The 26,819-nt window shown below is 46.5% G+C and overlaps 1 protein-coding gene across 2 annotated transcripts in view; it reads right to left on the bottom strand.

The window, feature by feature from the left end:
- The window catches only part of FBXO21 (F-box protein 21), a 31,493-nt gene extending 5,050 nt beyond the window's left edge, over positions 1-26,443 (bottom strand). Inside the window, exons 1-11 of one of the 2 annotated variants that reach the window (XM_016201620.2) lie at positions 26,201-26,443; positions 25,110-25,245; positions 23,073-23,167; positions 18,516-18,637; positions 15,873-16,019; positions 15,477-15,613; positions 14,419-14,555; positions 10,954-11,133; positions 9,712-9,844; positions 4,061-4,272; positions 2,436-2,593 (exon numbers count right to left, since the gene is read on the bottom strand). In XM_016201620.2, coding sequence (XP_016057106.1) covers positions 2,436-2,593; positions 4,061-4,272; positions 9,712-9,844; positions 10,954-11,133; positions 14,419-14,555; positions 15,477-15,613; positions 15,873-16,019; positions 18,516-18,637; positions 23,073-23,167; positions 25,110-25,245; positions 26,201-26,439 — 1,696 coding nt within the window. In that variant the 5' untranslated portion in view covers positions 26,440-26,443. The remainder of the gene's footprint in view (positions 1-2,435; positions 2,594-4,060; positions 4,273-9,711; positions 9,845-10,953; positions 11,134-14,418; positions 14,556-15,476; positions 15,614-15,872; positions 16,020-18,515; positions 18,638-23,072; positions 23,168-25,109; positions 25,246-26,200) is intronic. The other variant, XM_016201622.2, reaches the window with a different exon arrangement.
- Positions 26,444-26,819: the final 376 nt, after the last annotated feature.

Below are 26,819 nucleotides of genomic sequence, written 5' to 3'. Positions count from 1 at the left end.
AAGTGACCAAAATCCGCCTCTGACAGCGGGACAGCGGACACCGCAGGCCTCTGGATGAGAGGCAACGTGACACACGGCATCTGAGAGTAAGTGTCCCAGCCAAAAATATTAGCCTGATCTCATCGAGCCTCAGGCTTAGCGTCCAGTTCACAGGCAGCACACGGATGAGCAAACAGTATGACATCCAGCAGTTAGGCAATTTACCTGGCCTGGACTTTTCAAAATGTCAAAGTCTTATGGAACAGGGAAAATAAAAGAGGAGAAATGAGGAACATAAGCAAATGCAGTACACAAACCCTGGTCGGGTCCGGATTTAAAAATGAACACACACCTATGAAGGATATTCTGTGACTGCTGGGAAACCTGAAAGGCGACTGAAAGTGAGATATTGTAAAATAGCTTCTCTTTGCTACGTGTGATGCTAAACTGTGGCCATGCAGGGAGGTGTCCTTACTCTTACAACAGGTAAGACCCAGTGTTCAGTCATGATGCCTGCAATGGTCTTCCAAATGGTTCAGCAAAAAATGAGAACCTCCATCTGTAAGTCAAACGGATACTGTAAAAATGCCAACTGTTGAATCCAGCGGAGCATGTATGGGGCTACCCCGTGTTCTCGTTTAAATGCTCTCGCCCAAAGTTGTTAAAAAAAAAAGATGTTAGCCTCTCCATCACATATACCAGCACCGCCTCCGTGTCTGCGCTTCTGTTTACGAACCTCTTGCTCTACGACTGGGACCTACAATCACTTAGTTCCATCTCAGTTTCAGGGAAAATCAACAAGATGTTGAACTTTTCTACAAAGTCATTCCACGGCTATGACTCTAAACCCTGCACTGCAAGTTTACTTAGGATACGATCAGAGATGAATTCCTGAGACACTGAAAAAACTCAGAACACCTGAAGCCAAATACCGTTTACCTACTCTAAAATCCCAATCGAAAGCTAACATAGATGTTTCTAGAAATGCAGACATCAAATACCGAGAGTCTTAAGACCTGCACTATATAACCGGCAACGGAGGCACGAGGTGAAGCCACGGGGCTGGCCGCAGTGTTGGTCACAAGACAGCGCCCTTTATCCTTGTGATACGCTCGCTCCGAGACGCACTGTGGCGTGCCAACCAGGCGATCCGTGGGGAGTACAAAGAGTCCACAGACCACGCCACAGTTTTCAAATCATGTTGAGTTTTTGAAACTTAGTATGATTTTTTTGTCCCAGCTTCACAAGTTAAATAAAATCGCTATCAGCGCCTCTGTCTGACAGGACATCAACCCTCTTACAGCTCCCTCATTACACTGGCAGAGGTTAACACGACCTGCAGCCTCAAGAAACAGAATTTCTCTTGTTGTATGTGACTGTCTCTCGGTTTCTGGTGAATTACCAACAAGAAGCAGCTTCTTCTAGTCTTTTTGACACTTCTGAAATTTTTACACATTCACTATTTCTATTAACGCATTTTACCAGAACATAATACTGAGTTAGGTCAAACATGTTTTAGATCAGACACAAAAAGCTGTAGCATGATGGTTATGGACCAGGCTTTGCCAAGCTGCCTGTGTTCAAGTTCACACTCTGTAAGTTAAGATTTAAACAATTCTGTGCCTCAGTTTCCTCAGGGACAAATGAGTATGATGATGACGACGGAAACGTGTTTTCCAATGGCATTAACAGACATCACACTGCCCATCGCAGAGCAGCAGTGCGTTGGCATGTGCTCATTTTTATTAATAAAAGGAATGTTGTAAATGCTACCACAGGGAGGCCTGCAAAAACTTCATCTCATTAAGTAGAGTAACAAAGAAAGGGGACTCATAGTGGGGGCATTTTTGTCTCTAACCTGCCTCCATGGGCTCCATTAGTCTGTCTCAGGAGTGCCCTGGGCTAGCACCTGCCAGGGCTGGCAGAGGCCCCACCTACCAAGCCCCGTGCTCTTGAAGCCAGTGCTATGGACTGCAGTTCCCAGTGGTGTCTCTGGGGGAGCACACGAGGCTGCCAGTCTCAGGAGGCCAGAGGGTACTAGGGTGGCTCCCCAAGTCGTGCCCATTCAATGCCTTCCAGTTCAAGCAGATGGTAGGGGGAAAGCAGTTCAAGCTGACCCGCCTTACCTGGAGGGAGCCAATGGCAATGCCTGAGAAGCTGGCATTGGGGTTTTGATTGGCAAAGGCAATGACCAATCAGAACAGAGGTCAGCAGCAGCACTGGAATAGGGTCCCAGCTGCAGTGGTGATGGAGGGGGAGACTCTGAGGACTGTGACTATTTAGCCCGTGGTGTGGCTGCACCAGGGCACACCGCCCTTGTTTATTAGTGAGTGTTGGCCCTAAGGAGGTGAGCTCTTGGAGACTGATGACTGTGCCCACAGCGCCTGAGTGCTCAAATGTGTGCTTAGAATACGCCCAAGTGTCATTAAAGGTACAAACAGGAACCAGCCGCTTACCTTGGGCTGCATATCTGCAAGAACCATCCTCCACCAGAACATTGTAAAAAGGCTGGTGATGGCCGTGAGGCAGGCTGTGGACATTCATGTTGCGAATCCACTCGTGTCCCATCATGCAGGTAGGGTCCCAACCATAGATGACGCAGTTGTAGCCATACCTAATCAACACGAGAGCGGTGGAAGTCAATTCCCTGGGGCCCAGGCGACCGGGAGGCATAAGAGGTGGCTCGTCTCCTCTTACACTCCCGTTCTGACAAATTTACTTGCTCGTACCCACGCCGAGTGTTCTCCAGGGCGCCTGCCCCTCTTTGTGAACCCCTCCTGCTACCAACCTAGCCCTTCAGGCGGAAAATGATAAATGTCTGGCAAAGAGCAGGGGCCGCTGGCCACAGGCGGAAGGGCCAGGGCCCCGGCCTGCCAGCTGCGCATGGAGCCGCCTGAGGAGAGCGGGGACCTAGACGTAAAGCACAGAACTTTCAAACGGTCGTCGTGACTCGGGGTAGCAAATTAGTTCTTGAACAAGGACCTAAAGACACAATCCATAAAGGAAGAGACTGATCAATCTGACAGCATTAAAGGACCCTGACTCAAACAGTCTATCTATCCGTTAAGGAATTGCTTATTTTTTCTTAGATATGACAACAGGATGGTAAATGCATTTTTAACAAAAGAGAGGGCCCTTACCTTTTAGACACAGTGTGAAATAGCCCCAGATGAAATGACATCTGGGATTTGCTTCCAGGGAGGAGGGTGGGAAGGGCGGGTGGAGAACAGTGAAGACTGACCCTATCATGATAACCTTTGGGGCTGACATGAGAACATCACCTAGGTCGTTATACTCAAATCTCTTTACTCTAGATGCTTAAAATTTCCACCATGAATAAATAAATAAAATAGAATGCAACGGAAGAATGAAAACACTAACCAGAACCTGGAAAAAGATATTTGGTACTTATGTGCACACAGAGACTAAACATACAGAAACGGAATGAGTACAAATCAGAAGCAAAAGACTGGACGAGGCACCAAAGGAAACTCGAACGGCCAGTACACCTGTGAGAAGAACCTCAATCTGTGGAGGCATCAGGGAAATGAAAATTAAAACCACAATGAAATACCAGTTGCCACTGATGACAGAAGTGCATTTTTAGAGGTCTGGCAATAACGCTCGTAGGTGAGAACAGGAACTCAGCTCCCAGCTGCCCATAGGATGTGAATCGGTACAGTCGTTTTGGACACAGTTTAATCTGTCTAATAAATCATAATGGGCAACCCTATGACCCAGCAGGGTCCTGCCCATACCTTGAACTCAGGAGGTCGAGGTGAAGGGCAAGGACAATGAAGAAAGGAGAGAGACACTCTATTCATAGCTGCCTCCACCTTTGCACACTGAGAAGGGTCAGGCATCTAAAGGCCACTAAAAACGTCAGAGGACCTCCCAGGGAGGACAGCGAGTCGCTCCTTAAGACACAAGGAGGGCAGCTAAGGCTGGGCTTGCGGGCCCTGCTGGGGTGGGCCCAGCCAGCCGCTGCTCGGAGTTGGGCTCCCTTCAGGCACATCGCTGCTGCTGCTCTCTGGCTCTCGGGTGTCTTCGCAAGCGCATGACGGGCTCCACGGGCACTCACCTCTTGTGCTTCATGATGAGCCCAATGGAGTAGCAGACATCCCGGTGCTTCTCGTGGGAGCGGAGCTTCACCTCCACACCCACGTCTTCCTTCTTGCGCTCAATATGCTCCAGCGTGTGCTGCACCAGGTAACCCACGGCCCCGTGCTGCCCGGGGTCCAGGGTCTGGATGTGCTGGAGGATGTCAAGCACCTTCAAGACAAGACAGAAAGACTAGGTGATAATATTTTTATTGAGGCCTTTTCCTTTTTGCCGCACTGGATTTGGTCCTACCTAGCCTAAGGATGGCAAGGCCAGGCGGGGCCCGGGTGATGGCCTAGGTCCCCGAGACCCACGGGCCCTCCCTAGTCAGTGCCCCGCAAGCTCGAAGCTGGCGCACTCACTTCTGATACTGGGCACCGGCCCCAGACACCCATGTGAACCAACATGAACATTAGAAATTGCTTGGAAACACAGTGGACTGGATTGAGTGTGGGGGAGAAGGGTTTGCCACTGACAGGCACATCTGGACAAGCAAGCTCTCAAAGGGTCTCAGGTTCTTGGTCAGCATGGGCTTCACTTTAAAAAAAAAATAAATTATTGACTGATTTGAGAGAGAGGAAAGGAGAGCAACCTGGACTCTAGTGCCAGGTCTGTCAAACTCACTGTTGTTGATTAACAAAGGCCCTGTTTCCTGATATATTTTGAACCTATCAGTGTTGTGGAAACCACTGTTTTATGCAATGTGAGATACCATTATTCTAATACCCAATCTCTCTCTCCACACTGAGATTTGTGGGTCTCAATATTGACTAAACACTTTTTTCTCACTAGTCACTGTGCCAAGTCTGTTACTTTTTTATTTCATTTAACCTCCCAACTTGAAGGTCAGCCACAGTCATTGCCAGGAGAGGAATCAGGCTGAATGAAGGTAAGTAACTTGCCTGAGGTCACAGGTTATGAAGACCTGGAGTGAGGATGGACCTGGGCTAACTCTAACCCCTGGTTGCCACCATCATACCAAAGCAGGAGTAGGAGTATTTTAATTAACTGCTATGCAAGTTTTCAAACCCGTAAAAACGGGCAGAATGGTATGGCTCGTGCACCCCAGACCCAGCTTCCTCCACTGTCAGCTGAGAGTCAATCCCCCTCCAAAAGGACTTTTAACTTGGGAGGCACAACCTTTATCTTCTGTGGAGAAGAGCACAGGATTTAACAGTAAGCTTCTGTTTACTGGGCTTGTGTAATGCGTTCCTTGTGTTCCCCTCCGCAGTTCCAACCAGTTGCTGCTGACTGACTTCTGCTACATTCTAGACACAGCTTCCCCTCCTTTCCCACAGCCCCTCCCACCAGAGCAGGGAAACAGGCCTAACTGGGAATCTTCAGCGCACGAAGGAATTACTGAGCTCAGAGTATCAGAGGCGATGACACCCAGCGACAACCTCCCAGTCCTTCCCTTGATGTGTGCATGTCAGGGTGAAGGGAGGGGGCAGAAACAGAGGTGATCTGGGGATCCAGGCGTTGTATGTTCCCAAGGGACAGTTCTGACAGCTGGGAACCGGGTTGTGTCCAAACCAATGTCTAGGCCTAGAATCCCGAGTCCACAACTTTTGGGGTAGAGATCTTGGAAGGGGGCGGTGTCTATCACTCATGATTGGCAAACTTTTTTTGTACAGGGCCAGAGAGTAAATATTTTAGGCTTTGTGAGACATTCGGTCTCTGACTCAACTACTCCCTTGTGCCACTGTAGCTGGCAATCAGCCAGAGACAAGTAAGCAAATGGGCATGGCTAAAACTTAATTCATAAAACCAGGCTGCCTTGGGCCCACTCTGTCCCCTTAACTGTAGGTTCCCCCAAGGCTCTCTCGGAAGCTCTTGGTTCCATCCTCTGATGTCCACTCTCTGTGGGCTCTTATACTTTTGGGGTGTCCACTACCAGATGCTGGAGCTGGGGCCCCTGCCAAATGCCCTAGGACAGCAGCACACAGCTCGAGGTCCTATCATATTCAGCATACCCCAAACTGACCCCTCCCACACGTGGAACAGGCCTGTCCTCCAACACCCCCTTTTCATGGGGCCAATAGCTGTGGGAAGCCTGGCCATCCACTTTGGGCCTTCTCCCTTCCTCACAGCTAATGAAGACCTGTCATTTCTTACTCATCCAGATAAAAACTTCCGAGCACCTGCTATGCAGAACTGGGCTGAGAGCAAGGGGACGGGCTCCAGGGAACAGCAGGACGGCTCCGGTCTCATCCTTACAGAGTGTGGCCCAGAGAAGTAGCTATAACATACTCCTAGCAGCTTTGTGAAAGGGCAGCGGGGCCGCACCAGAGGACCTGGCCTTGTGTGGAGGGGGCGAGAAAGGGTTTCAGAGGCAGAAGTGAGTGGCAGATGGAGTTGAGCGGCAGGAAAGGTGTTCCAGGCAGAGGTGCAGCATGTGCCAAGGACTGACGCAAAGAATAGGGACAACTGGAGGATGTGGCCATGAACGCGGCCACTGTGAGAGACGAGAGCTCAGGCAGCGAGGGCCAGGCCGCCAAGATCCTAGTAGCCACACTGAAGAGCATGAGCCTGATCTTCAAGACAGCGGGGGAGCCACCTAGGGGTTCTGAGCACTGAAGGGACCTAACTGACATGTTATTAAGATTACTCTGGCTACAGTGTATAAAACAGGCTCAAGGGTCTAAGAGGAAGGAGAGCACGCAGGAGGCGGATGCAATACCCTAGGAGAAAGCCATGTACAGATGTGCAGGCGACATTTGGGTATGCTGGCTGGAGCCAGGCAGATCAGGCTCGGGAGCCATGAGCCTGCAGATGGGGACTGAAACAAGAACAGGCGAGATCACCTAGGGGGAAGGTGCAGAGTGGAAAGAAGTCTAGAAACTACCAGAGGACAAGGAACTAGCAAGAGCCTGAGAACCAAGAGCCACAGAGTGGAAGGAACAGGTTGTACCGAGTGGGAATGGCCCCCAGTGATCAGGAAGATGAGGAAAAACACGTATCTGTTGGATTTGGCAATAAAAAGGATGATTGATGAAACAGGGTCACCGGCTTTGCTGGCAAGCGCAGCTCCCGAAGTGGAGGGGCAGGACCGGGTCCCCGTGTTCTGCGGAGTGTGTGGGAGGCGAGGCAGGTGGCCCGCATGGCCACGAGCAGACCTCCGCCGCGCAGGGGAGGGTGAGATAAGGAGGCAGCTGGGGAAACGCCAGTGGGGCTGTCAGGGGAGTGCTTTTTTGTTTTTTCAAAGATGAGAGAGATTTGAGTATGTTTAATGCTGACAGCACATAACAGAAATAGGAGTTGAAGATATAAAAGAATAAAGGAAAACTGAGCAATCTAAGAAAAGGCAGGAGAGTTGGACCCAGAGCACAGCAGGTTTGCCTTGGAAAACTGGAGGGACATCTTTTCCACCAAAAAGTAGAGAAATAGGAGAGAGATAGCTACGGATCCAAGTAGGGATGCAGGTCTGGCAGCAGGGGGTATGCTGCGCCCGTCTGTCAGCTTCTCTAGAAAGATCTTGCTTTAGCCCACTGTCCCAGGGGGTGGGTGAAGCCTGCGGTTGGGCCTGGGCGCCATCCAGGCCTGAGCTGGAGGCCTCAGTTTTGGTGTTTGTAAAATGGCAAAAAAAGGTGCACCCCACAGGGTTGGGAGACGTTCAGTATGTGTTAGTGGCTTTAACATCTGGCACCCTACACTCTCTGTTTCCATCACAGCCACGATACCCCCGGATCGCTATGACAGTGACCAAGAGGACTTGTATTTTGCTCTTCTTGGTTTAATTCAACTGAAAACAAGCTAACCTTCTGGTCTTTCCAGCTTAGGAATGTTCCTCTTTCATCTAATAAGGTCAAGCAGATTCTAAGCCCTCCACTAACTGATCTCATGGCCCAAAAAACATTTGACATGCACATGCATAAGCACACGTGAAAGGACCAGACCCTAGCGAAGCTGACCTCTGCACCAAGCTCTCCACCTTCGTGCCGAGCACACGCTGATCGCACTGCAGTAACCTACTTTTCTGCCTTCTGAAATGGCTGTCCATCCTCCAACGTCCACCTCGAACCCTTCCTCCACAAAGCAGCACTTCCTAATCACCTCAGCATCCCCCAATCCTTCTTCTTGGGGAGCCCCACAGGGTTCTTTCCCTGTCTCGGGGTGTCGGTTCCTGGCTAGAGTACTTGGTTCCTGGCTAGAGTAGCCGTTTATGCAAGGGGGAGTCCCCAGTTCACTGGGAATGAGCCACTTTTCATTCCTGACCTCTGAATGGTCATCATGAGGACAAATGCTCTGCATGTAACAGATTTGGACCTTGTTTTAGTGACACTTGCTTGGCAGGAAGGCAGGCTTGGTGGCCACAAGGACGCTGAGGTAATTCCCCAGGAAGCAGGATGTAAGCACTAAGTCGCTGAGAGTAAAGCCAGAGCCTCTGCACACTCTCCTCCACAAAGGAGATGGTAACCTCACCCCTTCTGAGGCTAACGTGTAATTTAAGTACAGAATTTATTTATAAAGAAGCTTGCTTTGAAAGGATCTCTGCACTGTACAAATTATTATGAAATTCCTTAACTAATCTAAAGTAAAAAGTGACAGGAATTATATATATACCCCACTATCAAAAATAAATAAGCTATCAAACGCTGGACAACAGGATTTATTTAGGTTCTGGGAAGTGGGTGGGAACCTTGGCCTAGATTTCCTGTAACTCTTTGACCAGATCGCATGCCTTTGCTCTCTGGGCCACAGATGACATCTTTCCTTAAGATAGAAGCCCAGAGACTTTCTTACAGATGTGTTCTTTCTCAGAAATATTTCACATCTTTGAAGTTATGAGTGACTGAGACAATTTAAATCCAAGCAAAGTCAAGTCATTAAGACCATCTACTTCCCCAAGAAAAGACTTTTACACTCTTTAATAACAGGGGCCGATGACTTTATGGTGATGTCTCTGTGAGAGCCCAGAGTTTAGGCCCCTCACCAGACTGTGTAAACAAACAAAGAGGATTATTCACATATTTCCCTTGGAAAAGCAAGGACGTGATGCAAACATGCAGCTGCTCCTGCTCTGCTACACGCTTGGCCTTGAGCATCTGCCGCCCATAGCCCGCCAGGAGCACTTCCGACCTCAATGCTGCAGCTGTCTGAAAGCACTCGCTGCTGGCCACAGGGGCCACAGTAAAACTGGGAATCCATGTGGAACAGTATGGATTTCAGCACTTTTCAAAGGCATAACTGGTCCTGCACCAGTCTAGCAACTGGCTGTGAACACGGCTAAGATGTAACTTCCCTCTAATGGGTGTTTGTGTATGGTCACGTTAGTTGCTACCAGCACAGCTGGAGGCCGAGCACCTCAGGTTTGCCTCCCTTGCTGAGTCAGGGTGACTCGAGGAAAATCCATCTTAGGGACAGCAGTGGGTGAGTGGCAGGGCAGAGGCCCCATGGTTCTGGGCATTTACAGCACTGACCGCAAAGAGAATGGGCAACTCTTGGCAGAACAAGCAGTTTTTCATCAGAAGAAAAGGAGACCAAAAAACATTTGAATGATAGGTCAAGACCGGGAGAGTTTGAATAGATTTGCGTTTATTGCCAGTACGAGCATAAACCTGTAAGGGCCCCCTTTCCAGCTACAATTTCCCTCTCTAAGGCAAGGGCAAAGCATCAAAATCAAATAATTACCTTCTCCGGCCAGATCCCCAGGTGGAAGTAGAGCCTGGCTTGAAGGAGGAGGAGCTGCACCTGGTCCGGGTACATTGCCAGATACAGGTCCAGCGAGTCCCGCAGGAGCTGGTACGACTGGTCGATGCCTTCCCTGTGGGGAGAGAAATCTTCACCTTATCCCGTGTGCTTCTAAGGCTCTCCTTCGCAAGGCGCAGGTTTTAGAAATACCTTACACAAATCCCATACATTTTCTGATTCTGATACTTCCTCTCCGTTCAGCAAATAGTTACAGTGGTCTTGATAAAATCACATATACACAAGAAACGTAAATTTTGCACCTAACTTTGGTGATGGGCACTAAACTAAAATCATGTTTTCATCACATAGTCACCTCAATAACACTGTATATAATTAAAAATGAATTCTGAATAGGTGGAGCAGAGGACTTTTAGGGCAGAAACTATTCTGTGTGATACTATAACAGTTGATACATGTCATTAAATATTCATTAAAACCCTTAGAAGGCAAAACACCAAGAGTGAACCTGAACGTACGAATGGAACTAGACCTTCGTGGGTGACTAGGTGTATCAATGCAGATTCCTTGATCATAACAAATGGACCACCCTGGTGCTGGATGTTGACCTGGGGGAAGGCTGTCTGTGCGTGGAGGCAGGGGTATATGGGAAATCTCTGTATTTTCTGCTCAGTTCTGCTGTGAACCTAAAACTGCCCTAAAAATAAAGTCTATTAAAAAAGAATTCTGCCATGGCAGAAAAACTACTGCTACAATGTACAACTTCCTATTTTCCCGGCAAGACAAATGTCCCTTCGACTCAGAAGCAAACTAGTGTCACACTTTTGTTTGCTTTCTTATCTAAGTGACAGAAAGGTAAAAATTACAAGATGACAAAGCACTTGGACATGAGAACATCCTGCTCCTGAAAGAGAATCTTAGCCGAACTGAGATGTTCTTGTTACTGAAAGATGCTTTTGGCATTTGTAACGAGAGCCTGCCCAAGTCCACTGCAGAGATCTCAAAGAAAACTCATTGAGCACATCTTAAATCTGGACAGCATTATGTCATGGGAACCAGCTTTTCTCTGTGGTGGGTGACAGCTGTGGATATCCCAACTGTGCCACCCCTCATCCACTGCTCTGCTGGATCACTAGGAGGCTCGTTACAGAAAAGTCTCCATAAGGCCACTCAAGCCTTCAAGGTCATGCATTCTGCAGTACTGGGAAACCAAGAAACCCTTACCGCTTTCCCAGGCTTAAAAGGTTTCCCACCATGCGCTGTAGCACCTTCTTCACGTTGACCACCCCATACAGTGCGGCAGTCACATGCTGGCCGATCAAGTATTCACACTCTTTCACCGTCAGCTGCCTGCCTTTCCCAAAAGCATCAATGTAGATGTAGTCGAAGATGTCCAGGTTGGCCCTGTACCAAGAACACATGGAGTTGGCCAAATCTCAGTTCAGAGCTGAGCAAGTCAATACTTAAACCCCCCTCCTAATAAGTAGCTCAAATCAGAGACTGAATGTTAAGACAGTAGCATTTCTCCTTAAAATAACAAGGCCTTTATCCAAAGTTGAAAATCTGACCCTTTTATGGGCTCTGTTAAGACTGCAGGACACTGATATTTAAGATGAAGAGTACTGATGTATGCCACCTAATATGTATAGTTTTTCGGGGAGATTAATCCTAAAACCCATCGCCAGGAATCCCTGTCAGAAGTTCCACTGCCCCGACGTACAGACCAGCAGTAGTTAATGTCTGTGGATCCTGGGCCCCTTGGGACTATGCTGAAAGTTGTGGCTCCAGGAGTATTCTGCCCTCAGTTCTGCAGACACTCAGGTGGTCACAGACCTGCTGAGCCCTCCCATGGCCTCAGGCTGGGCACGTGCTCGGGACCACAGAGAGCTATGTCCAGGACTCAACCCCACCGCTCCTCCCGTGGAGCTACTCTCCGTGAGCCGTGCTCTTGCACACGTGCTGGCCCGTGCTGAGCAGAATGGTGGGAGGCAGGCACTATCATGTGGGCTCTATGAGGACCCTGAGACATTTAGGTGGGTCTTTGTATTTTTTCCCTTGAGCAACTGTTTCAGATTTCTTTCTTGAGCCACATTAACAGCCCTCCTTTGGCAAGACATTTGTCAATGTTACAGAAACAAGGAATGCTCTTCATCTCTTTTTATAAGTCTAGGAGAACCACACATATGCACACACAAATTTATGGGCAAAAATATGAGCAAATCAAATGCAGCAATGTATTTAAAAGAATCCATATGATTAAGTTAGATGTGCCCCAAGAATGAAGAGAGTTGAACATTAAAAAATCTATTTCAAGCACATTCAGACTGAAAAAGAAAAACCATATGATCCTATCAGTAGACACAAAAACGAAAGTTTAGAAAAAAGATCTACTGCCTATTATTAATACAACTCTTAGCAAAATAGGAATTTAGAAGGCAGCTTTGATAATCCTAATGAAGTTACTGTCCCCAAACATCATGCCTGAGGTGAAATTGCACAAGGGTTCCATTTACAGTCACACTCAAGGCAAAGGGCGTGTGATCATTGATTGTTTCTGTCCAACCTGACCTTAGAGGACCGAGCCAGCAGGATAAGATAAGCAAAAGAAACAAAGCATATCAAGGCTAGAAAGAAAAGAAACAAAACTGTCACTATTCACAGACAATGACTGTCCACAGAGAAAAGCCGAGACCTGACAAATTATTAGCCCTCAATCATTCATTCATTCAACAAAGGCGCCGATTACCAGAGCTGCATCTCAATTTCAACCACGTCCCTGTACCATGTCAATCTAAGGAAGTGTCATTTAAAAATTTACCACGTACATAGCAACAAAAATTGAAGGTACGAAGAACAAGTCTCACAAGATGTCAAAGGGCTTGATGAAGAAAATGGTAAGATCTTTTTAAGGACATTAAGGACGGCCTAAATGTGTGGGAGATACGATCACAGACAGGAGGACTCAGAGTGGAACACCGGCCACAGTCCGCATATTAATCAATGGAGCCAATCCAAGTAGGCACTGGTGCCAATCAATATCCACACAGGAGTTGAAAAACCCAGTAAACTGATTCTAAATCTTTATTAGAGCAACAGGCCGAGATGACCAGAAGAACTCAGTGAGGTCTCACCTACCAGGTATGAGGACTAATGAAAGAGGTGCAGTGAATGACCATGTGGTCCTGGTGCGGGCACAGGTAGGCAAGGAGGGTGCAGAGAAAGGGCGGGCCTGCTTGCCTTGCCCCGCTCCGCCCCCTCTTCCCCACCTTCCCCTGAGGGTCCAGCCCAGCCAGCCCTGATGGGTCTCAGTGTTAACGCTGAGGGTGCTGGCAAGTTATTTCACTGCCCATTTGCACTGTTTGCCGTAGCTGAAGGAGGAGTAATAACAATAAATTACTGTGGTAAATAATGTAGTAATCGGTGTTTTAGATGCTCTGTATTATGCAGAATCCGTGGTGGGTTATTATATAAGCATTTAAGAATATTTTAGAGATATTTGGGGAAATCAGTTGGGTGTTTCAGGGAATGGAAATGGGCTGAAAACTCTTTCCCCATAATAATGGAAAATGGGTGCCTGCTAGCCAAAAAAGAAACCAGCAGAAACGTTTTTAGGAACAGATTATATTTGGAAAAAAGGGAAAAACTATACATTTATTTAAGGAAAAGTACATATGTAAGAAACTATAAACATCTGCATCAAAACAACAAATACTTTGAAACTAATTGGTGGCTGCCTCCGGAGAGGAGAGGAGGGAGAAAGGGTAAGAATGCCCAGGAAGCTCCAACTACCTCCATTTTCTTCCTTAAATTAGGAAACAGAAATAGAGACCAGTTACACTTTTCTATGTATGTGTCAGAAACTGCTGGGTGTGCAAAGCCCTGGGTCATCTCATTCAGTCCTCCAAGATGCTTAATGAAAAACTGTAGCCCCGTTTTACAGAGGAAGAAACTGAGGCTCAGGAAGCCAAGGTTTGAACCCAGCCTGACTTCAACTCTCAGGCACTTTCTATTATACTGCTCATCACTTCACCAAAGGATATCACAACTAGTCATTAGGAAGTAGTGTCAAAGAACAGGATATAATTAAACAACTTCGATTCTTTTCCCTTGAAATGGCACATTTAGTGAGAAGATATTCTACTTATTTGATGAACTATTTCTTGCAGGAAAGTTAGACTAGAGCTGAAAAGGAGCTTTATGCCCAATAGAGCACCAGGTTTAAAAGAGAGGAAAGAACCTCATAAACCTGGTCTACAGACTGCGTTTCAGGCACCAACCTCGCCCAAAAGGAGTGACATGAGATAGGAACGCTGAATATTTGCTTTGCACATCAATGAAGGACTTGGCTAATCTGTTCCCTCTCCCTGCCTCTCCGGCAGGGAAGGAGGGGAGGTCTTATGGAAGACTGGAAAGTAAGTTTCTGTAAGAACTCTTTGATCTGATCTGCTTTGGAACAAAGAGACTTTGAGGTCCACATAAGCCCTTGAACCTCTAGTCCTATTCTTTAAAGTTCAACTTCTTGCTTTGAGATAACTGTGTTCACACGCAGTTGTTAGAACAAATAGAAAGATTCAGAGAGCCCATCTCCCACTGGATTACTGACATGGATACAGTCAAGAAACGAAACAGTCTCATCACAGCCCTAGCCCTCTTTTAACCAGCTTCGGCTTTGTGTCATAGATGGCTCACCCTTCTGCGCCTTGGCACCACCTCAGTAAGAAGTGACTTGGGAAGTTGACAGGCTCCAGTGGGACCCCCAGCTGCCGGGCAATGGTCATGTAGAGCAGGGACATGCTGATTGGGATCCCCGTTCTGCGGATCAGAACCTGGAGGAGAAAAAACGCTTGAGCTCACTAGAAATGAACCACGTATTCTCACTCCTTTGGTACACATTTTTATTAGGCACCTACTGTATGTGTATCAGGCACGAGGCTAGGTTCTGAGGCTTAAGTGGATGAGTATGTTATTTATTGAGACCAGGGGTCTGCAAACAGTCCATGGGCAGAACCTGGCCCACCGCCTTTCTGTACAGCCCGTGTAAGAAGACTTTTAACATTTTTTTAATGTTAAAAAATGGTGAGAAAAATACTATTTCGTGACACATGAAAATTATATGAAATTCAAATTTCCACATCTATACAAAGTTTCATCGGCACGCAGCCAGTCACTTGTTTTTGCATTGTCTGTGCCTCCTTTCCAGTTGCGAGGGCAGAACTGAGCAGGTAGGAAACGGGGTGGTTTCCTGCCAGGCCCTTTATAGAAAGAGCCTGTAGACCTGTGACTTGAGCCCTTCTCTTTCTTCCAGAAGGAATTTAAGGCAGCTTTAAGGAAAGTGTGCAAGACAGGAAAAAAGAAAATATAAATAGCACATAGAGCAACAGAATAGATATGAAAAGGGAGCCAAGCAAATAAAAAAGAAACATCCATGACGCAGCTGCCCACAGACTTCCTCCAACCTTGCCATAGGCCAGGGCAGAAGGAAAGACAGGAGTAGCTTCAGAGCTTAGTGTTCACAAGATACAAACTGCCACAGAAATACCTACTTCTGGCCAGGCACTCATCTCGAAAGTTTTCAGACAGAGGATACTTTTGATGAAACAAAAAATCGATAGCGATATTCTTATAGTACAGGCAAAAGGAGTTTTATAAGCACTGAGTGATGAAAACTATATAGCCCTTGCCCTCAAAAACTGTACAATTTATCAGAGATGAGCTTAATGATTATTCTTTAATATACCCATATTTACCTGGTGCATATACAGGTTTAGGGCATTATAGTAGTCCATTCGGTTCCCCTTGAACTTCAGCTGGTCATACAGGACGTAGTTCATGGCATCCAGCACCTGGCTCTGGAGTTCTATTTCCATTACCATGGAGGACTCACCTGAAACACAGAGATCTACTCAGGACACAAGCACAACCTGTAACATGTAGACACTGGCCAGGTCCTAACAATATCCGTTAGGTGTTAGGGTGAGGAAGACAGTATGTATTTAAAGCCTTTTACGTTATCCAAGTGAACGTGTGGTTGTGTCAAGGGCTTTTTTGTGACACAATGGGGAACATACTGTAGAACTTCCAAGGAACAAACCACTCTAGGTGCCTGTCCTTGTGCACAGAGCAGACCCAAAGCAATTCCGCACCTGCCTTGAAGGCCAAGCTGGGGTGGCGGCTGTTGATGCCCCGGAGGGTCTTGCGCACGAGCTCCACGATGCTGCCGATCTGGGCCTGGATGTCTTTGAGGGTGATTTCCGACAGAGGATTGCAGTACTGGTCGATAAACACGGCACCTGAACGCCAACAAGAATTACTGAATAAACTCCTATTCTGAATTATTAAACAAGCTCCTATGAGTTTGTCATTTACCCCAGATGCCTGGGGCCACAGCTCTCGACAACATCCCACCAGATAAGCTTCCTAGATTTCAGGCCTTGCTGCTAAGACACTGAAAAAGAGCAAGAAACATCCTCGTAGCAAAGGAGCTTACACGTCACTATGTTGTTGTTTTAAATAAATGAAACTTCTCTCAGAGGTCGTGGACTCAAAAACCTGTGTGATACATGGCATGTTTCCAGATTCTATTATAGCGAGAAATAAATGCTATAAAGATCTTTCAAGCTACTTCTCTCTTCCTCTAATTCCCTTCCAGCTTAAAATCCAGCAACTCTGAAAAAGCAATGTTGTAAGACAGTTCTTTAACTTAAAAAAAAAAAAATAGCTGAAATTGCACCTCTCTAAGATGGGCCAGTAAATGGACTTTGGAGATAACTGTACTTTTGAATTAGGTGACCAGTTACATGCAGGGACGCTGCAGCTAAAAAGCTGTACAAAGTAAACTGTAGACATTGTCTCCTGAAAATCCCCTCTTCACTGCCTTCAGCAATTTTTAACCAGAGACGGATGGGCTACCTTGATCATTATGCTGTAGGACATTTTGAGTTGGGAAGCCTGTCATTTTAAATTCAAGTGGCCTCAAACCAGCTCAGAATCTTGACCCCCTACCCATACCCTAAGGAGCTGAAAGCAGGTGATGGGCCTCAAGAGACCTGGACCCTAGTCCCAGTTTTGCCACTAGCTGGGGTTTGGCTCCAGGGAGTCCTTGGGACCGACCTGCATGTAGAAGGAATTTCTCTTGAACTTCACAGCACATTCCATCCTAACTCAACAATCCCTAAACTGCATCAGGCATCAGGTTATCTGGTCAGTCATCAAGGACCAAATCCCTGAGCCTACTTCCATTCACCCAACCAAAACCTCCATGGCTACCCAATGCCTCCAGCACTGATTAGGATGGGAAGCTTGAAAAAGGCATATTACTTTATAATAGAAAGATGAAAAAGTAATCAGTCTCATAAATAAGCTATGGGAAATAAAGCATGTCAAATTATTCTTGACCATGGAATAAATAAGATAGGATGCCTCTCAGCTTTAGTATGCCCATGAGAAGATTCCAGGGTGGCAAGGATCTTTCAACAAACAGCAGTAGACTTTCATTTTGTTTCGGATGACAGAAGACATTCATACGATCAAGAGTCTGCACCGGGCACTGTGGAGTAGACAGTGATCATAGCATAGGGGCAAGAACGCAAGAAAACCAGTGCCTACTTGGAGAAACGACTTGTACACGCATGAGACAGAAATGATGTCACAGAATTTAGTCGTCGACCCTCCCATGTTAGTTCTGAGGTGAGTCAAATCTGTGTTGCAGTAGCCAGAGAACCTCAACGGAGGTGAAACCTGAACGTGTGGAGGGCGAGTAGGGTTTAAGAGGGACTTCGAAGGAAAAGGGATACCATGAACGAAGATGTGAAGCCGGGGCACCTGTAGGGTGCCAGTGAGGGTGATGGACTGGCTGGAGCAAATGGGACACTCTGGAGAGCTTGGAGTAGGGGAAGGACTGGATTATGGAGGGCACTGAAAAGCAGGCAGAGATGGAATGAGAAACAGATCAGCCGGCACGTTGCTGGCTCATGTGCCCGGCAAGGGCCGGCTTTCGGGCTGGGCTGCACCGCTGTGGCGGCTGACTTAGGGCGGGAGGGGTGACGCTCCTGAATGCAAGCGTTAGAGAGCTGCTGCTGGGAGAGGCGGTGAGAGCCGGCGCGAGGGCAGCCAGAGCATGGAGCTGTGACTGTGAGACACACCAGAGGGGAGAGCACGAACTGGGCAAACCCCGGGGAACGGGGAATGTATGTATTTCATAACCACAGCTTCTGGGAGCGTTTGCGTAAGGTGCTAGGAATTTAAAATGGTTTGAAAAAAATACAGTCACATTTTGTTCTTGTTCAAGTTGGTAGGGACAGAAAGTTACTGCCTCCACCGCTCCTTCCACTCGCCTTCTTTCTCTCTCCTCACTTCTCCTGAGGGCCAGGCAGACTCACTGACGCACAAGAACATTTTCTCCTCATTAAACTCTAACCAGAGGTTAAGGATTTGCTCCAGGTCACGTGGAGACAGAAGTGGACCGACTGACTTCTGATTTGAAAGCGATGTTTCAAAGCTTAGGAAAAGAGGGAGTTAATCTCATTAGCTGAAATATCAGCCTCTCGTGCTATGAACCTACGGTGCATCTTGAGAAAACACTGTCTCTTCAGCTGATGGCTAAAGGTTTTGAAAAAGCTTTAGCTCTGCATTTACTAGTGTTGCCCACCTACATGACCAGACCATATACTCCAACCTCCGGAAGCCCATGTGGCATTGCCGACTGTTCCACTGCCTGTTCATCAGTTTCCAGTCCTGCTCCAAGGGCAACTTAGCTGCCCAAGGAAACGGCATCGTTAAAGCCTCACCTTCAAGATACGATTCATAGTCATCTGAATGCTGAAGAAAAGCCTTAAGATTGTTTAAAATTTTCTGTTGTCGTAGGTAGTAAAGGATTTTTTTTGCATAGTACTTCCAGGTCAAAGCTTTCCTGGAACAAACAAACAATAAGGTGATAAGAATTAGATACTAAAACTTTCAGTGATTAATTTTTATTTCACACTAAGCATACCATGTAAAGAGTCTACTTAACAGGACAGCTACAACTGGCTCACGATCATATAGTGCCTATTATCATGGGAGCAGACAATACAATTTTGGACTGTGCAATTGTAATGTAACATGAAATCAGTCATGGCTGAAATCCAAGAAAACAGTTATCTGTTCGGCTTCAGAGTTACTAAAAGGAAATGAAGGAGAAACCTGAAAAGTGAGGGGAACCAGGTGGGTCCCAGGAGAGAGGGGTGAGGTATCTCGAATCCTTTGCTGGCCCCTCTGCACCTGGCAGAGGGAGCTCAGGCCTTGGGCTGCTGCTTTCCTCCTACGCTCAAGGCCAAGGTGATCTCACCCAGTCTCATGGTTTCAAATATTATCTACACGGACAGCCCCAAGTTTACTTTCCAGAAGATTTCGTCCCTGCATGCCAGACCTATACATCCAACTGCTACTCCATGTCCCCCCTTAGGGATCTGGTGAGCCCCTAACGCTGTTCCGCTCCCGGAGTCCTCCTCATCTCAGATAAAGGCACCTCCATTGTTCCAGTTCGGCGCCAAACCTTGAGTCATCTTGACTCCTGGCTTTCTCTCACTAGCCACATTCAACCCATCCGCCAACACTATCAGGAACGGGAACACATCTCACTAACTCACCTAAGCCACCATCCCCTTTTGTCTGTATCACGTGGCATCCTCCTCACTGAGCGTCCTGCTTTGAGCCTTGGCCCTCAGTGTATGCTCAACACAGTAGCCAGAGTGATGCACTGAACACATCGAATCACAGTGCACACTCTCCCCCAAACTCTCCATGGTTTCCACCTTGCTCACAGTAGAAGCCCAAGCCCTAATGATGACATAAAGAATCCTTTAAACTCTCGCCCCACTACCTCTCTGACCTGTTACCACCACTGCCCCCCTTGGTCAGCAGTCACCAGCATGCTGGCTCCCTGCTCTTTCTTATGTTTTTTAAACAGCTGCATTATATCCACATACAATACTGACTACCCTACTAACTGTCATTAGGATTTAATTCTGCAAGTAAATACATATTTTTAAAAGTAAATACATATTTAATCTCTCAGATTATTTGGTTGTTTAAAGTTCATTTTCTAGCACATTTCTCGGGAGGGCTCAAAAGCCCACAAGTTCCTGCAAGTTGGTAAGTTTGTCTGTAGCTTTTACACTTGGAAGTCAGTTTGGCTGGATATAAAAATCCTTGGCTGACATTTTTGATCCTTGAGTATCTTAAGTATGCTACTCTTCCTCTGGCAATGAGCACTGCTGTTGAAAAGGCTGACAATATTCTTATTTTCTTTTCCTTAGAGATGACTTAGTTTATTTATTTATTTTTGCTTGGATGACCAAAGGACATTTCTGTCTTTAATATCGTATGTCTCAGTGTTGGTCATACTAAGTCAATTTTCTCAGTTACTGTGTACCCTTTTAATATGTTGTTTCAAATCTTTACTGCAGGATGCACTCTTTTAAAAGACCATGTAGAACACCATAAATGCAAATTGTTTTCAAATATCCAGGGATTGGTGCTTTAGCATTTACAGAAACTACCCTTCCTCTTTCCTGTGTTTTCCATAACCAACAACAAGCATTTGCCAGGAATAAATACAAGTAGGGTCCTTCATGAAAACTGGCATCCCAAAGTATTTATAAATGAGACACTGTCCCTTGTTATCACAAAATGATCCTGTTTTAAGCTCAAAATGTGTATGTCAGGTCAAGAGGTTACAAATTTATGATATTTATTTCTAAAAAGACTGTAATAATGCTGTGCACATTCAGTCTTTCCCCACCCCATCTGATAAGTGAAAAAACAACAGCCCTGGCTGGTTTTGCTCACTGGTTAGAGCGTCGGCCTGCAGGCTAGAGTCCTGGGTTTGATTCCAGCCAAGGGGATGTACCTTAGTTGCTGACTAGATCCCTGGCCCTGGTCAGGGGGCACGTGCAGGAGGCAATCAATCTATGTGTCTCTCTCACATCAGTGTTTCTCTCCACCCCCTTCCACTCTCTCTGAAAAGCAATGGAAAAAATATCCTCGGGTGAGGATTAAAAAAAAAAGCAATATTTCACTATTCTTAGACATTTCTCTGAAGAGTGAATGTAAAGGTCTTTTTACATAATCCCCAGCCATTTAGATTTGCTCCTCTGTAAATGTCATCCTCCTATTCATTTTTCAATTTCTTTTTAGAAAATTTAAGAATTCTATTGACTTTATGGTTTCTTTGGTCGTCCAAAAGTTTATTTTTTTCAGTTGCAAACCATTGGTCCATATTCTTTTATTGTGTCTGCATCATTAGTCTTGGTTAAGGAGGTTTCCCTGGGTTTTACATAACACCTCCCATTTTCTTGAAGGATTTCTATTGTGATAAAATTTAAGTTGTTTAATCTTGGAATTTAGTTTTTATATATGATGCAAATTTTACTTCCAGATGGATGGTCACTTATGTCTAAAAGCATTCATTAAATAGTCCATCTTTTTCCCTCTGAGTTTAAATGTATCATTTTATGCTAGGATATGTTTCTGAATTATCCTTTGCCATGGAAGTGGCTACTGATTTTTACTTAAACATTGTATTGTTTTCATTACAGGTAGCTTTATAATATGTTCTAATATCTTGTGATGCAAGTTTCCCATTGTGATTATTTAAAAATTGTGGGGTTTTATTGCTCTTGTGAATTTATTCTTGTGTGACAGTATTATCCAATTAAAACATACACAAAAACTCTGCCCTCCCAAAACTCTTGTTGGATCCTAATTGAAATGACAATAGATTTATGTATTAATTTGGGAAGAACTGACTTTTTTTTGTGATGGTAAGTCTTCCCATTCAAGAGCATGCTCTTATTTTATGTTTTTCAACAGCATTCTATAGTCTGACCTAGGCAACCCACTCTCAGGAATCTTTTACTGAGAAGTGAAACCACAGAAATATCAGTCTCCACAGTAACACAAAAATGGAGAAGTGGTTACCCATCAATAGGGAGATGGTTAGATTATGGTATATACTACAAAACAGCATGTAGCCATTAAAAAAAGTGAATTAGATTTTTTTTACCAGTTGATTAGGATCAATTTCAATAAGGTAATGTTGAATGAGAAAAAAAGATATAGAAAAGTACCTATTTTATGATTATAATTTTGTGAAATAATGATTCCCCTCGAACCCCATATATACCAGTGCATCTCAGCATGGAAGAATACAAGCTAGTGTGTCATCATCAATTACAGGGGTGAGGGCAGGGGAAAGCCAATACAAATGGGGGAGGGAGAAAGGGAAAACCAGCATAAATAAGAAAAAAAAAACAAAGTCTGTACTGAAGATCGTATCAAAACTAAACAATAAACTCAGTATGTATGCGAGTACATTTATATATGTAGAAGTGTATGTCTATATATGTAAAAAAGACAGGTCAGCTTTTATTTTTAAGGCTACACAGTACTGACTATTAGATCATAACTTTAATTCATTTATAGATAAACCAAAATAGAAATGGAAAAATGACCTCTGGATCTGAACTCATCCAAGGCCTAGAATAGTGACACATCTTACCTCTTCCCTACAGTTGTTCCACTGATAGATATTTCTCTCTCCTAACACCCCTTAAAAACAGCAAGAAAAATACCTTAATGCCCTGCTTGTGAGATACTGCACAACGACCTCTCTTAAGGAAGAGGCGAAGCTAACAGTCTTGTATCACCAGTCAAGTTTCCAGAACTCACAGGTAACTTAGGCTGGAAGCCAAGTTACCTTTCAGGCAAACTGGTAGTTAACCCTCACAGGGGAAACTATGAGTCATAAAAAATTTTAAGCAACAACCAGGAGATAATGGAATCTTCTTGATCAGGAGATAAAAGAAAGGCTCAAGCAAATATCTATAATGTGCACGGCCAAAGTAAGATTAGTTCTTACCCAGATTCAAAAACTGTAAAAAAACCCACATTAAATTAAGACATGCCTAAGAAATTATTTAATAAATATTCAGTGCATAACACGCAAATGTGCTGGTGGTAGGAGGACAGGTGATAACAAAGGAAGGATAATGTATAATACCTAAATGACATAAAAAATACAAGTGCCCAAAGCACAGTATTTGACCCGCAGTAGGACTAAATATATGCTAATTCTCTTTTTTCTTTCCAAAAGGATTTTTTGCATCGTTTCTTTAAATATCAATTGTCTTGGTATACTTACGTTATATGCACAGAATTTTTCAAAGATGGGAACTGTAGCAACACATAAGATATCTGGAAACTTGTCTATGGTTCAGCCACATACAAACTACAGCAACTAATTCTGGGGTTATTATGAAAACAGACAGACTAACAAAAACATCCCCGCTATAACTATGGCTTACCTTCCTTCCATATTCAGGATACACACCAGTTCATCCTCAAAAAATATCTCTGGCCCCTCAAGATTCTCAATATCACTAAAACCGTTACAGGGGACCTACGAAGAAGACATACACAAATAGGCTCAATAACAAGTAATAATGTCGTTGTCACTCTCGCACACAAATCTGAATTGCAAAGAAAGACGGTCACTTTCATGGAAGTGGTAACAGCTATCCCACACTATCCTGCACCACCTTCCAAGGGTGGGAAGAAAATTGCAAAGTAACTATGATTTGTTCTGATCTTGTTAGTTAATTATATTTTCATAGACTGAAATTTCTGACACTGATAACTCAAGAATTCTAATGTGAAGAAAAACAGCTCTGCAACAAGCACTTAGAAATACAAAATCAAATTCACAATAACCATTTCACACAGTCTATGCTGCACTCAACTAGGAGGGAAGGGCCAGAGAGAGAAGTCCAGTGCTCTGGGCTACTCAGGCCACTGGACATGTTTCCTCCTCTGTAAACGGAGGCAGTGGTGCCAATGAACTTAAATAGCCCCTCAGTCTAAAATTCTACTACTTCTCCCACTTTTCTTTTTGAAGGTAGTCAGGAAATTTCATGTTGACCTGTGTGCATGGGGAGAACACAGGAATACGAGGGTCCTGAGCCCAAGTCATCACCCACCCACAGGTGAATCTTAAGTATATGTCTGCTATGCTCAAAGTCCTCCACACACTTCTAATTCAGCAGTAGCACAGGGAAAGCGGGAGCTAAGGAAAAAGCACAACAGTTCATCATCATTAGACAAAGGCACAGGCTGTTAAAAATGCACGCAAAACCAGTCGGACTAGCAGAGGTTGCACACTAGTAGCCCATGACTTAGCACACCAAATACATCTAGCACCCAAATCTACCTGTGTGCAAACACATTTACACCAGCACTTAAAATCTGTGATTATTAGTGCCTTTAGGCAGGGCATGGCTTATTCAAAATGAAACATGAGTTCTGTCCATTCTAACAGTAACAATCATTTATTTATAGAAGTGAATTACACTAGGGAATATCCAGTTTTAGTCTCCATAGGACAATAAGTTCAGATTTGTCCAAAGTTCAATATTTTGAGCTTTCCCTTTCAAAAAACTTGAAGAGCTTCGAAAACATTTCAAAGGTATGAACTCCATTAAGTAACAGTAATTAAAATTAGAAAACAGGAATGAATCTGCAGGAAACCAGGACAGTAAAATAAATCAGACTGGCTGTATTTCTAGCTCCCCCTCACTCCCACCCTACCAGAAATAAATTTAAAATATTACTGTGGACTATTTCCCAGTGTTACAAAAAGTTAAGAGTTGGAACCTGGTACAGAAACTTCTATGGACACTTTGTGGAAGGAAAAACAAAAACAAAAACAAAGACTATGCATTTCAGCAATATTTAAAAGAAAACTTCTCAGAGATAATGAATGCAAGGGAAATTTTCTTGCGGCAGTAATAATTCCTATTTACAGATAGCTTTTAATCCTGTTAGCTTAACAAATAATCAGTTCACTGCTGGTTAGACCCTGCTGAGCCAGAGAGAAGAAACATATTCATTTCTTCAACCCTTTTGGGAAAACAACTTGGGTGCAATGTGTTGTGTTCGATCTTTGACGATTCCCCCAAAATCACGTGAAGGTTGCAAAAAAATACGGTTAACCCACTTGTAGAGAAATCACGCCGATGGGAATTCCCTCTACATTGTGCTGCTGGTCCCTCCCTCCCTCTCCACCCCCATTCTGTCTGGGGCTTTAGAAAAGTAAAGCTGGCAGGGACAAATGGCTCCGTGTTGGTGGATGGGAGGAATAGGACACAAGGACTCTTGCAGCCTTCTAAGTGAGTAAGGGATTGTGAGCGCATTGAAAAAAAGACATATAAAAAATATAAAAAAAATAAAAAAGCTGGATGAGCCAATGCCTACAGAGCCAGACACACACACACACACACACACACACACACACACACACACCACGACCAGGCAAAAGCTTAGAGCTCCGTCCCCAGATTCCTTACATGCTCTGAAAAGAACCTCTTTGAGAAGGAGGCTACAATCTTCCGGGCTTCTAACCCAGCTTTTTGCCGAACTTTATACTCCTCCAACCAATTGACGTAGTCGGTGGGGCTGTAGTGTTTCATAAGGGAAGGCCACCTACAAGGAGAAAAACACCCCCTCAGCTTAACAGAGAGACTCCAAGGCAGGCAGGCAGGCAGGCAGGCAGGCAAGCGGGCAGGCAGACACGAATCAAAGGCAGCCTTGGAAACACAGCGGGAGCAGTAGGGTTTCGTGGTCAGAGCGGCCCCCGCCGATGGACCGAGTTCAAATCCCCGCCCGGCTCGCACGCACTCGCTCGCGGGGTGTGACCTTGGCGTTGGCAACGCGAAGGCTGGGTCTCCGCTCCCACCCACCCCCCGCCCCAACCTATGAAATGGGGGCAGTTGTAGCAATAACGACAACAGTGATGACGATGACAGTTCGCATTTATGGGGCGCCTCCTAAGAGCCGGGGGGGGGGGGCCGTGTCAAAAGCTCCTCTCGTTTCATCACCGCGGGCAAAAAGCTAGGTGTAATGATCACCCCGGAGTCGATGCAAGGAGGCTCCAAAAAGGGGAAGTGGTCCCCCCCAAGGTCATACGGCGAGTATGCCAGGACCAGATTTTGACCCCGAAATCTGTGCTGTCGGCCAACAAGCGGGGCGGGGGGGCGGGGGAGAGGATGCTGCGCCCCGCTTCCTCGGGCTGTTGGGATCGCGGGCAGCATCCCCGGGTCCGTGTCAACATTTTCCCGCACGGCCGGGCACAAAAGCGGCGCGCGGAACGCACGGGCCGCGGACGCCGCGGCCGGCGAGGGGCCCCGCTTCCCGGGGCGCAATCCGGGCGCCGGAGGGGTCGGCGCGCCGTGGCCCCGACGGGCCGGCGGCCTGGAGGCCTTTGTCTGTCGGTCCGCTGGAAGGGGCCCGGGGGCGGCATCCATCCGGGGTGCGGCCGGAGCGCGCGTGCGGGGAGGGCGGCGGCGGCGGCGGCTCGGGCCAGCCAGGCCTGGGCCCCGGGGTGCGGGGGAGCTGAGCGGAGAGCGCGGCAGCCGCGGCCGGGGCGCTGCGGGCTCACCTCACCCGGAACTGCTCCTTCCACACCTTCCCGCTGCTCTGGCACAGCTCGCGCAGCCGCCGGCAGGTGCTGGACACGCGGCTGATGTCCGTGGCCGTGAGCGAGCCGCTGCACAGGATGTACTCCAGCACTTCGCCGGGCAAGTGGACCAGGCAGCTGAGGCCCGCCGCCTCGGGCATGGCCTCGTCCGCCGGCGCCTGCACCACCTCCATCGGGCTGTCGACCGCTGCCGCCGCCATCTTGTCCAAATACCTGAGGCCTCTGCGCGTGCGCTCCGGGGAGGAGGGGGGGCGGGGGGAGGGAAATCCCCTTTCGCCCCGCCCACCTGCCTCCAGGGGCGGGCGTAAGCGGCGCCCCGCCCACGCCCGGAGCCACGCCCCCTGTGCCCGGGCCCCTGGGGAGCGCGCGGCGCTGCACGACCCCGAGGGAAAGCAACGCGCGTTTGGGGGGAAAATAACTGGGGTGTGGGCCTTGGAGTCGTGAACCAACCCACACATGACAACGTCCATCTTTCTCCTACGTGCGTGGAGCTTCCTGTGCATAATAGGTTCATCGAACCTTCCCAATAACCCTATGATCTATTTATTCTCCCCAAGTTACAGCTGGGGAAACTGAGGTT

The sequence above is a fragment of the Miniopterus natalensis genome, chromosome 20 (assembly GCF_054644295.1).
Source record: "Miniopterus natalensis isolate mMinNat1 chromosome 20, mMinNat1.hap1, whole genome shotgun sequence".
NCBI classification, from domain to species: Eukaryota; Metazoa; Chordata; class Mammalia; order Chiroptera; family Miniopteridae; genus Miniopterus; species Miniopterus natalensis.
The sequence above is the reverse complement of the archived record's forward strand: the minus strand, read 5'-3'. Positions and strand labels throughout refer to the sequence as shown.